This window comes from Lonchura striata, chromosome 5 (genome assembly GCF_046129695.1).
Source record: "Lonchura striata isolate bLonStr1 chromosome 5, bLonStr1.mat, whole genome shotgun sequence".
NCBI classification, from domain to species: domain Eukaryota; kingdom Metazoa; phylum Chordata; class Aves; order Passeriformes; family Estrildidae; genus Lonchura; species Lonchura striata.
The window spans coordinates 58,343,747-58,355,276 of record NC_134607.1 but is presented as its reverse complement, the minus strand read 5'-3'; the positions used below and the strand labels follow the sequence as shown (position 1 = coordinate 58,355,276).

The window sequence follows — 11,530 nt, the reverse complement described above, 5'->3', positions numbered from 1 at the left end:
TTAGGAAGAACAACGGTGCAACAAGCTGGGATCTCAGCTACTCCATCCGACCACAGGCTTGGAGCAAACAGCCTTCCTGGCCTCCTGCCTCAGAGCAGTTCTGGTGAATGCCTTGAGCCCCAGCAGCCCCAGCCTCTCTGGCCAAGGTGCAAGGGGGAGAAGAACGTGAGCCACATGTTCCCTCATGCACAAGTGTTACGAGAAAGTGCATGGAAAAGGAGAGAAGAGGAGAGGAGAGGGAGTGCAGGACGGAAACACACTCGCTCTTTGCCTCTTTCAAATGCTTTCTGACCACAAAAGCATCTGCATTACTGCCCACCACAGCTGAAGTGTCAAGAGAGAAGTTTCTCTGGAGGCGAGTAGGGTCTGGTGATCCCCAGCCATACACGGGGAGCACTGAGGGCCTGCTCAGCCAAGGCCCCCTCCTGCCACCTACCACACTCACATGTTACATCCTGACCAGCTCTGTCAAGTGTTTTTTTGATCTATCCTGAGCAGATTCCTCAAATGAAGGTGCTTTTCCATTCTCCAGGTGCAGGGAGAGAGTGGGACTGGGGCAGGGCTGCAGGGACCGGGCAGTCAGCACTCATTTGCTCGTTCTGGAAAGAAAATTTCGCGGCATCGCTGGACTGTGTCCTGGGGGGACTGGACACTGTGTCCTACAGTGCGTGGATCATCATAGATTTCATAATCGTTCCCTCCCTGCAGGGGAATAGAAAATAGCGACAGCATTAGCAGAACAACCTCATCCATGAATCCACATTTTGCTCTGTCCCATGGGAAGCTGGGCTGGGAGCCAGAGGCTGGGCAGGCAGGGCTTTGCTGGCCCATGGGGGCAGAAGAGGCTGGGCTGGGAGCTCTGCTTCCTCCCTCTTGTCTCCCTTTTCAGTGCCAGGGGAGGAGCATAGAAAAGATAGGGAAGGTCCCAGATCGGCAAAGTCCAGAAGCCTGGGTTAACCCCTGCCCTGCCTGTGGAGGGGTTAGTGGAAGGTGGGATGGGCACATCTGGGGAGCAGGGGCTGCCAGAATCTGGCAAGACCTGAGTGGATTACCAAGCTGATCTACAGCAGTAAGGAAGCATCATCCTCCACTGCTCTAAAAGTAAAGGGAAGCTAATCCTGCTGTTGAGGAGTCCTCTCCTAAGTGCTGGGGGCTTGTGTTCAGGGTCATGCAGGCCACAGCAGTGGCTGCTGCCTTCCAGAGGGTGCTGGGGCAAGGGAAGCAATGCTGAAGTGGACCTGCTTCCTAGCATAGTGAATCCAAGGTGATTTCCACACAAGCCAGGAGAACCATCATGAGAGTATTGCAAACCCACAGGACAGGGCAGCATCTTCCCCCTTCACACCACTAAAGGTCTGTGTTGGCACCAGTGGGACCATGGGACTCATGATGGAGCAGCAGGAGAGAAAGCAGCCATGTGTGGGGAGAATGGGGCGTACTCACGGGGGTTGTCTCGTTCCCAAAGAAGTGGATGGTGTCAAATCTCTCATCGTCGAGCACATTGAGGCAGTAGCGCTTGTCCCAGCCCTCTGGGAAGACGTCAAAGCTGATCATGCCACCTGCCAGGAGAAGAGAGGGCATCAGGCAACGTTGCTGGGAGCTGGATGTCTGGGGAGAGCCCCCAACCCAAGGGCAGCCACAAACACCAGCTCTGCCTTGGTGTTCCTCTTGGCACATGGCTAGGATAGTGGCAGAGGCTGTTCCTATGGCATCAGGCTGCAGTGACATCAGCATGGCTGGAGTGACATTAGCACAGCTTCCCTGCAGGCAAGCATGAACCAGAGGGTTCTTCCCACAAAAGGCGTCTTTTGGGGGTAGATTTTGGGTCATGCCTTGCAGATACTACCAGCAGGTTCTGTGTCCCAACAGGGGACAATGACCTTGGAGACGGGCACCGAACTCTCTCCTAGGCTCCTGCTAGACATCACTGGCCCTTCTAAAACTACTCTTCTGGTGCTCCTTAACTGTGCAGGGACTGCAGGAGAGCCTGCATGCTGTCTCTGCACACTGATCAAGGACCTTGCCATGGAGGTACCACCAACCCGCTGACATAATCAGGGCACGACCCTGACCTGTGACCTCTTGACACAGGAGTTTAGTGAGAGTTGCTGACATCTGGAGAGGCATCAAGTCACATGTGACCAACATACAGTGGCAAGGGAGCTTTCCCAGAGAACATGTATATGGGCATGGACACCCACAGCAACCAAGGGTTAACAAACTTCCCAGCCCTTGCTCTTACACCAGGCAGGGCTTACCCCAGCACTTTGCTGCTTTTTGGGGGTGCTTGGAGGCAGCACCTTCTGCATCCTCTCAAGTGCCACACTGTGTCCACAGCTGCAGAGAGACCCTTGTCCCAGCACCAAGACAGGAGACATGCTCTTCCCAAAATAAAGCCTGCAACTTAGGGCATATGTATGCTTAGGTCTCAGTCAGAGCCAGAGGTACAGGGATTAGAGCTAGTATGTGCGACCTCATGCCAGTCAGCTTGTCTTCTCCAGGCAACCTACTGGAATATGCATGAGAAATCCTGGAGTGTCACAATCTCCTTCTTAAATGATAAATCTACCTCTCTAAGGAAGAGAGTGAGTAGACAGATAATCACAGGGTCAGCTCCCGCTGAAGAAGAGGCACTGACACCCCAGGTTGCTCAAACATGCAAGTCCTGATGTCATGCACCTCCCCTTCCCAGCTGTTTGGAGTGTCCCTGTTGGTTTGGGGATCCTGAAGCAAGCCTCCTTGGAGCCTGAGAAGATGGGGATGGAGCCTGTATGTCCACCTTGCAGCTGAGAAACTGGACAGGCACTGTGATAAGGATGGGAGTAAGTGCCCTATGAGCTCCTGCTGCAAGCTATGGAGGCTTGCAGCAGGTCCAGCATCAGATTAGGAGCTAAACTTGGTGACATCCTCTTTTTTTTGCATCCAAAGTCATTTACCTGTAAAAACCACTGTTTTTCACTGCATTCTAGCCCTTGAAACAGAGCTGGGCAGCAGGAAGGGGCTCCTGATGTCAGCTGGAGCAGGTAAGAAATCAAAGGGTACCAAGGTGGTGTGAACCAGCCAGCACTGTTACTCCCCTAGGTAGAGCAGGGACCTAGGGGTCTGCAGGGAGACCTCCCACCACCTCTGGGCCTCTAATCCTCCACAGCCAGAAGGTACATAGAGCCAGACTGGCAGAAGAGTTAAGTTTCTACATGCCCTTTTTTTAGATGCCTGACCTGAGATACTCCACATTTTCTTTGTGGAGGAGCAGGGGCCCACAGCTCCCCTTCATGTTTTTATACAACAGGCCTGGGCTCTTTGTGGCAGCTTCCCAAAGCCTGAGGAGAAAGGCCCATTGTCCGGCTCTCACACCCTGTGCCTGGGGGCACACAGCAGCAGGGACCTTGTCTTTCTCTGCTCTGACAAATAGTGCATGCCAGTGCTGTGGGCAGCACAGGATGCCTCTGGCAGGATGCTGAAGGCAAGCGAAGGCTCTGAGAGAAAAGCTCTTGGAGCATCAGAGGGCCTGGGGTGTTAGCCACTGCCTCAGCCTCACCACCCCCTTGCCCTTTGGCTGGGCTGCCACATGGAACCTTCTTATCCCACACCCTTGAAGAGGATCCTCTTCAGCATCACCCCCACAACTTACACACCCTCACATTTTTCTCCCTATCCTGGCCAGACACCCAGGATTGCTCAAGCCCCTCCTTCAGCTCCATACCTCTGGTAAGCTGGCTGTCAGAACCATCCCAAGAAACAGCCCTACAAAAGCCCATGGCAGGGAGCTGCAATCTCCCTGCTTGTCAGATCTCCTTTCAGGAAGAAAGATGTTTCCCTTGAAGCTAACTGTCCCAAGAAAACCCCAGAGCCAAGACATGCATTAGTTTCCTGTCCTATTCCTAGAGAAGAGCGCATGTGCCTGGGGCTCTGCCGGCTGCTCTGCTGCTGATGTTTGAGCCAGAACAGATCTATTGGGCAGCAGTGGGCTCCACCAGCTGAGATTAAGGCAGGGATAATGTCACAGGATGGAATCCTGTCTGTCTGGCTGATTCCCAGGGAGGGAAGTCTGCAGGATGGCTTGCTCTCTGCGTGGATGCAGACGTCATGGATGCAAATGTGACTCCCCTGTGGCAGCTCTCCAGGACTAAAATCTCCTTCTGCTCTTCCCAGGGTTTCCAGACACTCAGAGGGAACAGTTGGGATTCCTGCTCCCTTTAACAGAATTTTATGGGAAACATGATAAAGGTAAAGCCAAGGAAGCCCTCCCTGCTCACCTCGAGAGAAACGCAGGCCCTTGCCAGCAAATTCCCTCTGCAAGGCTGCCACAAACTTCTCCCGTATCCGCTCTTTCTGTGGAGGATAAGGAGGAAAGGGAAGAAAAGCGGGTTGGAATAATTAGAAGTTGACAATTGCCCAGAAAGTTGTCTGCTGGGCAACTCTGCTCCCTCCCCACCTGCACTGGGCCCCAGTGCCATGCCATTTAGCCGGGTTCCACCAGTCCTGCCCAGTGTTCAAAAGGCCACCAGCTCACTCCACTGGGAGAAGCAGATCCCAGATCTTCCTTGGCAATGAAATGCAACTGCTTCAGCTTCCCACAGCCCAGCTCATAACCCAAAGCCTCCAGTTTTGCTTAAAAAGTCTTGCAAAGACCAGCCGGTCCCTCAACCCCAAGAAAGCTTCCCCAGGCAGAAACTGGTATGAGCATGGGCCAAATCCTCTAGAGATCTGCCCAGCAGATCTGCCACGGCCCTCCCAATTTGGAAATCCCATTAGTTCCAGCTCTGTTTGGGCTGGGGAAGTAGGAGAGAGAACACAGCTGCTGAGCCATCTTTGGATACTGTAAATGAGGAAACACGCTGTTAAATAACTGCCTCATTCCCTGGGGCTCTCCCACAGCACAGGGAATCCTGTTGGCCACCCCCTTTCGTTGGCAATCCCTAATAAAATCAAGTTTCTTCCATTCATCTGTATCTTCCCTTGGGTTTCCAGTCCTGTCTCCCCCTTGTTGCATATGCTTGAAGCGGAACCTCCCTTCTCCTTGGGAAGGTGGGGGAGGACACAAGACCTGAGATCTGGGGTCATGCAAAACCAGCCAAGGGGAGGCTGAGCCCAGGTCTGGCCCTTGTACCTTGTCCAGCTCCGAGAACTCGATTCGCTCCTCTGGGGTGCAGCTCCGACCAATGGGGGAGATGTTCAACATTCCATTGCGAAACTCAATGAAGGTCCCTCTGTGGGTGGGCAAAGGCACAAGGTTACTGGGGCAGGGAGAGAAAAACAACCTTTCCAGGAGAATGGCTGCTTAGTGAGGCTCTGCAAGAAAATGCAGGAGGAGAGAAGCCATGCCCACTTCCTGAGTGCTTCACAACAGGCACAGATCAGGCGCCAACAACTGCTTAAGGTCCCAGGGAGCTCAAAGTGTTATAAAAAGAGATGGTGAGAGAAGAGAAATAAACAGTCCTTGTGTGCCCTAAGGATAGGCTGGAAGCAATGAACTTAGGGGAGATGACAGCTAACATTTTCTAATGTGATAACTGCAAGGACAGCTATTGCCTGGCCTGGACCAGCTGCCTGATGAGGCTGTGGCACCTCTACCCCATGAGGCTCTTAAGAAATGCTGTGTGGGCTGGGTAAAGCTGGCAGTACCTTGGGGCAGTGGGACGGCCCAGGTCAGTGTAACTCTGGCAGCAGGCTGAGGAGCAATCAGGGCCTCCTCAAGGGACACAAATCAGGGTCTTTGTATCTCCCTCTTGACCCCTGCACCTTTGACTGCAGCTCTTATCTAAGTCTGCACAGACAGGATCCAGTTCCTGCTTGCCACCCTCACCTTGTACTGGGGTCATTTCTCTGCCGCTTCCTCGGTGGGGTGATTGAAAGCACTGAGCTGGCAGAAAACTGCTCCCTTCTTTTGTCTCTAGTAAAAACCCAGCTACTTCTGTTTGCTTATTGAGGGGTCAGACAGCTATACTAGCACTGGTGGGGCAGAAACAACAGGGGATGTCCATCCTCCAGTGTGAAAATAGATTGAAATTCTTGTGCTGGAGAGGGAGATCCCCTACTATGTCCAGCTGAGGACCCCTGAGCTTATTGTCCCTCCCAGCCCTGCCTGCTCTTTTTCTGTGATAAAATGCTTACCACCCTGAGTCTGGAGGAAAAGCTCTCCCCCTCCTCTCTGGGAGAGAGGAACACAGTGAGGAATATCATGGAATGGACACACAGGCAGCCATGCCTGCAGCATCTCTGCGGCACTGTGGGTTTGGTGGCACACACCCCAGCCCAGCACTCAGGAGATGTGGGTTAAAGCCCTTGCTTTGCTAGAAATCCCGTAAGGCTAAATCCAGAGCAATTGTGAGCTGAAACTCCACCAAGGCTGTTGGGTAACCAGACAGCAATGAGGCAACCAAACAGCCTTGAAGGTTCTGGGTCCCAGCCCGTGCTTTTGGGGGCCTGTTCTACCAGCCGTCCTGTTGCAAGGAGCCACCCTAGCCCCTTTCACTGGTCCTTGTACTGCCACATGGTGACTCATATAAAACAACTAATCCAAATCACAGTTTAGCAACTTCTACCACAGTAATTTCACCTGCTTGTGTTCACTGTACAAACACAGGGGGAAAGCGGAAAAGAAATCAGCCATGGCAAGGGGATGGCAGAGCTGCTGCTCCCAAAAGCCCTGGGTGGATCTTGTGTTTTTGAAACTGTGGTTTGAGGTGAGGTTTGACCCTACAACCCAACTGGTTTAACTGCAGGCTGCCTCTGGAAAGACCCTCCTGCTCCCCACTTCCACCTTCATGCCATCAGTTCTCTCTCTCTTTCTCTGCTGACAGAGTGAGCTGATCCAGTGGAAGACTACCCTCTCTTGTCCTGGTAGTGGCCTGGTCTTCCTTCAGCAGGGGTCTACCAACCTAGCTCACCCTCTGGCTGCTGGATCTCAAGGGGAAGAGCATTGAGTAACACAGGGTAGGGATCAGAGCAGGGCCAGCCAGCAACACTGGGTTAGAAACAGTGTGAAAACGTATGTTCAGGGGCTGGACTTCCCATCTTAAGAGCCATTGTTTGCACGGCTGGGAACATATACTACCAGTGATGGCTGATGCCCTGACAAGCTGGTACCATTGTCCTAAATGAGATACACACACTGGCTACGTCCCAGAGAGGAAAATTCAGGCAGCAAAAGAGCAGGCATTATGCTAAAACACAGTGCAGACTCTTCAGAACAAACACACTCCATTATTTGCCCAAGGTGCCCAGCTCAGGGAGACAGTGATCCTACACAGTGCCTCTGGATGCTAAGATAAAACCTGGAGCAAGACAAGCTCTGTAGATCAGCTCTTTTTAGGAGAGATATGGAGCTTAGCACCATAGAAATCAGTGTCATGACTTCCACTTGTATACGCTTGAGCTGTTACCGTTTCTTGGGCAGCTTCAGCAGCGCCATGTAGTTGAGACAGAAGTTGATCAGATCCTGCAGCAGCTCCTCCCCCAAGTGGTCCTGAATGGCCTGCAGAAAGAGAAGGACAAGTGACGATTCTTGACTTCCCATGAAGCCCACCTGGAAGAGGTATCAGCTGGGGAGAAGAAGCTGCCCATCTACCTTCGTAGGGCAGGTGCTGCTCGCCGTGGTGCACAGGGCAGGAGAGCCATGGCTGCAAAGGCAGCTGGACTTACCTGTTTGGAGACCAGCTGCCCATTCTTGTATTGCACTGTGCCGTTCTCGGCGAAGACGTAGTCAAACTTATCAATAACTAAGAGGGGAAAAAAAAAAAAAGAGGAAACATTACTACTGCTGGGGAAAAGGGGCAAAAAGGACTGGGATCAGGACTGAGTGAACCATCTTCTTGCTTTCTTAGTACTGTGCTTTCCACAGCTCCTGTGCTCTGCAAAGGGCCATCCTATGCTCATTGCTTTCTGCAAAGTGGATGAGGAGATTATCTTCTGCTCACGGCTGGGGAGATGACGCATGCAGGGGGGAACGACCTGACTGAGGTCACGGGCTGAATCAGTTGCAGGACGAAGATAAAGGCTCACAAATATTTGGCTTTCAACTACATACGTGCTACTCTGCTCTCTGCTGTGCAGCACCCACTGCCAGGCTGCTGGGTTGGTGTCGTTGCTGGTTATCTGACTCCAGCCCCCCCTGCAACCGAGACACGCAGCACTGGCGACACAGCAATCAGCCTCAGCCGGGAATTTCTCGGCCTCCCTCCACTAACGAAGTGGGAGGCAGAGCTTGGAGCCCAGTGGCGCTTGTCATCCATGCCGGAGAAGGAGAACACGGTGGGGGAGGCAGGCGCTGCCCCCTTGCCCTCCCACTCCTTACTCTACCCCGTGCTCCCATTGGAACGTGACGAGGAACCCGCGGGGACCCCACCACGGAGTAGCAAGGAGGCGAAAATTGCCTGCGAGGCGTGAAGCTGTCAGAGCTCTGAGGTAGCTCGCACAAAACTGACGCTGGAGCCGGCAGCATGGATTGGAGCATCCCTGCCTGCCCTCCTAACACGGGGAGAGGGAGCCAAGCAGCAGCACGGCCAGCCACCCCAAGGGCAGCCTTGGGGTTGGATTTAGGGCACAGGCGATCCCCGGGAAACCTCGTCCGCCGCGCTCACCTTCGTCCCCTTCCCCCAGCTGCTCGGCTATCTTGGCATAGTCGGAGCCTCCCACCACGCCGATATGCACCCTCTCCCGCAGCTCCCGCAGGAACGCGTCCACCTCCGGCTCGATTTTCTGGCGGGGAAGCAGCGGGTGAGGCCGCAGCCGGCGGGACGAGCTCCGCCTCGCTGGCCTCGCCCCCCAGAGCCCCGCGCCCCGCGCCTCGCTACCTGCCGGGCCGGCGTCAGGGTCCCGTCCACGTCGAAGAGACAGAGCACCCGGCCCCGCGCCGCCGCCATCCCGGCCGGGCTCTGCGGGCGGGGGGCGGGACCGCGGAGCTGATGGCGGCCGCCCGCCCTCCGGGGCCGCGCGGGCGGGACGTGCCGCGGAGCCGGGCAGCCCTCGTCTGCTTCCCCGCGTCTCCGTGGCCCTTACAAGGATACACAAGGTGCGAGTCTTGAACGGCTTCTTCGCTTCGGCTCTTAAATCGTTTCAGAGCCTGGAGTCTGGGGGAGGGTGCGCGTGTGGAGCGTCTCTTCACATTTGCTGTTATTACTGCAGTACCCCCGGAACTGAGGGGCTGTGTGTGGGTCTGCCTTGTGCTACCTGGTAAGTCTCTGTCCTAGTGAAGGGGACAGGAGCAGCATGCACTTTCCTATTCAGTACCTTTCCCAGTCATTGCTCTTCCAATGGGATAATGTTAATATTTTCACTGGGGAAACGAAAATACCCTCTGCACAAAGCTAGTAGCTTTTGCTTTGACCTGCTTACCATTTACCCCATTTAGGATTTAATTAGACCATCTGGTCAGACCATATTCATACGGCACAGCATTATGCTGGCCTGATGCAGACAGCCAGCCGCATACCCCTCCTCCTCCCCTCCCCACCCCCTGCCCCCATCTCTTACAATAATTCTTGAATTATTTTCCAAAATCAAAACTAGCCTAAGTGGAACATCAAATGGTTTCTGCTCAATAGCTAGCTTGCATTCTCACCCCCAACAGTGCTCCTTGTGCTGAGCTAGGTTGGAACTGGGGAGAGATTTATTCTTCTATTATGGTCTGATTGGTTTTTGCCTTGGAATAATTTGCCCCAGGATATTATGCAACCCCTTTTCCGAGTTCTCCACCAGATTCCTCTCAAAAGGAAGCATTCAGGTGGCTTCACAGATTCTGTTTTTTTCTTTTTTCCGGTTTATGATATTCCTGCTCCCACTCAGTGGCAGGGCTATGTACAGAAACAACGTTAATAAATCACCTCTCTGCCATTGCCTTTGACAAAGTTTACCAAAATATCCTTAGCTACTTTCTGGGGGGAGACATTAGTTGAGTACACCAGGACAGCTATTCCCATACTGTTTCTGTGAGCTGCCTCCACAACACAGCAAGTCAGGAAGTCCTGGATGAGTATTACATGTATTACTCACCCCAGCACTGATATTTTTGTATAATCTGGATCAGACCCTGGTTATGGGCTCCCACCTCTGGAAAGGTGGACTCTTTTCTCAGATGCAGGGAAGCTCCCAGAATGGTTTCTTAGCACCCAGCTACTTTGTATGCAGTTGGGTGCATACAAAGTTTTGAGTTGAGTTTAGGGTTATGCTCATTTATAGGACTTGTCGAGGTGTGGTTACACATTTGTCATCAGTTAATGTGTGGACACTTACTCCAGAATAGGAATCCATCCAAGTGTGCCTACCATGCCATGCTGATGGGTGAGTAGAGATGCCTCCCTGGATTTGAACACTTGAGTGCCAGAAGCCAAAGAACTGTTCTTGCATGCAGCAGAGACGTGAGCTAACGCCTAGAACTCTCAATGGACAGACGTGGAGTCAACCACACCGTGACCTCCCGGCGTTTCAGGAATGCAAACCTCCCGTATCTGTGTGGAAGCAGTGTGGACTTAGAAAACCAATTGTAGCAGCACTGGGTTCTGCTGTAGCCCAAGCTTCTCCATGTGTTTGTCTCCTGGCTGCTCCCACCTGCAGCTTTCTTGTCTGGGAGACTTCCCTCATGCCTCTTGCACTGACATTACTATGGGCATCCCAGAAGCCGCAGCTGCCCTCCCCAGGCTCAGGTGCATCCCTGTGCTGCAAGGCAGCAGTGCCACCTTGGGGCACTTTCCAGAATTGGGAGGTCTGCTAAAATAATGGACAGCGTTCCCATTTTCACACTCCTGCAGTACTATCGGGTTTATGCTACCCAGGAGAACTTCTTGAAACCTGAATTACCCACTGTACTTTCTCAGCTTGTTGTGCTGCTTTAGGGAGTCTCTTCATGTCCAAACACCTCTCCCAGGAAGCACCTTGGCAGCCATTTGCTATCAGCTGGTGGGGGCCTAGGACAATCTTGTTTCCCTGGGAACATAAATATGCCTTGTGCTGAAGTGCACAGTTGTCCACAGCTGTGGCTGTTCCCTCAGCCGGGATAGCTCTGAGAACAGGGCCACCATGGCTGTTCTGGTTATTTAATACTTCGCGCTCCAACCACTCCTGATACATTCGCTTGATTGCTGCTCAGATAAGCAGCAGCTGTTGTCAGGAAAAAAATTCTGTTACCAGCAGGAAAGGCCAGGAAATTCTGTTTGAAGTTTAGAAGGCAAGCAACTGTGAGCACTGGCTTACACTCTGTCTAGAGCTGCCATTAAGGTAAAGTTTTCCTTTTAGTTTTAAAATTTAATAAAAAACCCCCAAAAAAACCTGCTTCCAGGTATTTTCTGTGGGGCCAGTTCTAGTGCTTGGTAGCAAACCAGCACATCTGAAGAACGCAGCCCAAATAACCACAATCACACATCTCCGTTACAATCCCCTTCTGTTACAAGACCTCTTCTGTACTGCGCTGATACAGACTGTTACACAAAGCAAACTGTGTGGTTTATCATTTGGATGCTATCAATAAGCACACAGAAGGCTGAACCAAGTAGAATGAATTTCTTCCTCAGAGGCAGATATTTTAGGCAGTGCT

At 52.8% G+C, this 11,530-nt stretch overlaps 1 protein-coding gene across 1 annotated transcript; it reads right to left on the bottom strand.

Moving 5' to 3' along the window:
• Positions 1–468: 468 nt before the first annotated feature.
• Positions 469–8,914, bottom strand: PMM1 (phosphomannomutase 1). Its single transcript, XM_021552768.3, has 8 exons — positions 8,796–8,914; positions 8,583–8,700; positions 7,645–7,721; positions 7,386–7,477; positions 5,111–5,210; positions 4,257–4,332; positions 1,444–1,559; positions 469–702 (listed from the first exon to the last, which is right to left on the bottom strand). The coding sequence occupies exons 1-8, from the start codon at positions 8,862–8,864 to the stop codon at positions 580–582; spliced, it is 771 nt and encodes a 256-aa protein (XP_021408443.1). The 5' UTR covers positions 8,865–8,914; the 3' UTR covers positions 469–579.
• Between the last annotated feature and the right edge of the window lie 2,616 nt (positions 8,915–11,530).

Coding starts and splice junctions, on each gene's coding strand:
- PMM1 (XM_021552768.3), bottom strand. CDS start 8,864: ATGGCGGCGGCGCGGGGCCGGGTGCTCTGTCTCTTCGACGTGGACGGG. Junction 8,701..8,795: donor CCCTGACGCCGGCCCGGCAG/GTAGCGAGGCGC, acceptor CTTCCCCGCCAG/AAAATCGAGCCGGAGGTGGA. Junction 7,478..7,644: donor GGCAGCTGGTCTCCAAACAG/GTAAGTCCAGCT, acceptor CTCTTTCTGCAG/GCCATTCAGGACCACTTGGG.